A 1,277-nucleotide genomic window follows, 5' to 3' on the forward strand; every position below is an offset into this window, starting at 1 on the left:
TCGCCACAACGCACAGCAGTACATCGTACGTTTTTCTTCGTAGCTGAAAATGGTGGATCTTGCCGCCACGACGATGGTTCAGTTCCTGCAAAGTAGTCCCTCGTTCATGCAGAAGTTGATCGTGTGGAGTCAGGAAGGATCTCCGCTACGCCAGAAGGGTTTTCATTTCATTAACACTCCGAGTGGATTCGAGATGGTGTACGATATATTCAAGAACTTCTTCAACAAGAAGAACCGCTCCCGGGTTAGTTTCGGGTTTGTTTAAATCCGGATGTCGAAATCCGGATATTCAAGTCCTAATATTTATGCCTTAAATCGTAGCTACACCTTCACAAGAAAAAACTGGAGTCACTATACAAGCACATACCGAAGAGTATGCTGCCAGCTGAGTACGGCGGTGACGCGGGCCCAATACAAGACCTAGTAGATGCGTGGGCTAAGAAGATGCTAAGCTACAAAGAGTACTTCCAGGAGGAAGAGCAGTACGGTACGGATGAGGAGAAACGACCAAGTCGGCCGAAGAAAGCGGATACCCTGTTCGGAATGGAAGGTTCTTTCCGGAAGCTCGAAATGGACTGAGTGCTAGAACCTGTTGTGGATTTCAACCATGGAACCTTGAGGAACTATGCTCAATTATGTTTCGTCGAGCAGAGGGAGCGTTGGATAGATCGCCTACGTTATTTTAGATTGGAAGCACTAGCCATAAATATGCTTAAACGCACCGTTTCGCAACCGAACCGAACCGCTTCAGACACTGATTGAACATTGCCAAATGCCAAGCGAAATGACCACGCACATTTTAGAATAAAAGTCCTGATTGAAGAAAACCGTTAGGCGCTGGTATATCTTATCGACGCCCCAAAAGATCAATAAATTAATCGCCCAAAGACTACGACAACGGAGAGCTTGGATCGATAACCACAGGTTCGGTTTGTTGAAAGATACCGCAAACCAGTCAAGTGTCGTGTCCAGGTTCTAGTAGGTCCAGTTTTACGGCAGTCACCATACCGCAGGGTGGGCACTTGCCAATTCGCTGTTCGGTTTAGTGAGACAGATCGAAAGAGCGAGAGCGGAACAGTGAACCGTCAATCCCGCCGAAGTAAGATAACGAAGCGCCAATTGGGAACGCATCTCCAGTGTGTTGTCAATTAATATGCACAAGCAATAATATCTTAACCTCCTCTCGAAGATCCGATTGTCGGTGTGACGACCTTTAAAAAACGATTGCGTGAAAAAGTTCCCTAATCTTACCGGTTCACTATTTCTTCCGCGCAGGC

At 46.7% G+C, this 1,277-nt stretch overlaps 1 protein-coding gene across 1 annotated transcript; it reads left to right on the forward strand.

Annotated features, from left to right (window-relative positions):
• The first annotated feature begins 49 nt into the window (after nucleotides 1–49).
• On the forward strand, nucleotides 50–579 carry LOC131214812 (alpha-tocopherol transfer protein-like). The gene is made up of 2 exons (XM_058209143.1): nucleotides 50–244; nucleotides 322–579. Exons 1-2 carry the CDS (start codon nucleotides 50–52, stop codon nucleotides 577–579), a joined length of 453 nt encoding a protein of 150 aa, XP_058065126.1.
• Nucleotides 580–1,277: the final 698 nt, after the last annotated feature.

This window comes from Anopheles bellator, unplaced genomic scaffold (assembly GCF_943735745.2).
Source record: "Anopheles bellator unplaced genomic scaffold, idAnoBellAS_SP24_06.2 scaffold02588_ctg1, whole genome shotgun sequence".
NCBI classification, from domain to species: domain Eukaryota; kingdom Metazoa; phylum Arthropoda; class Insecta; order Diptera; family Culicidae; genus Anopheles; species Anopheles bellator.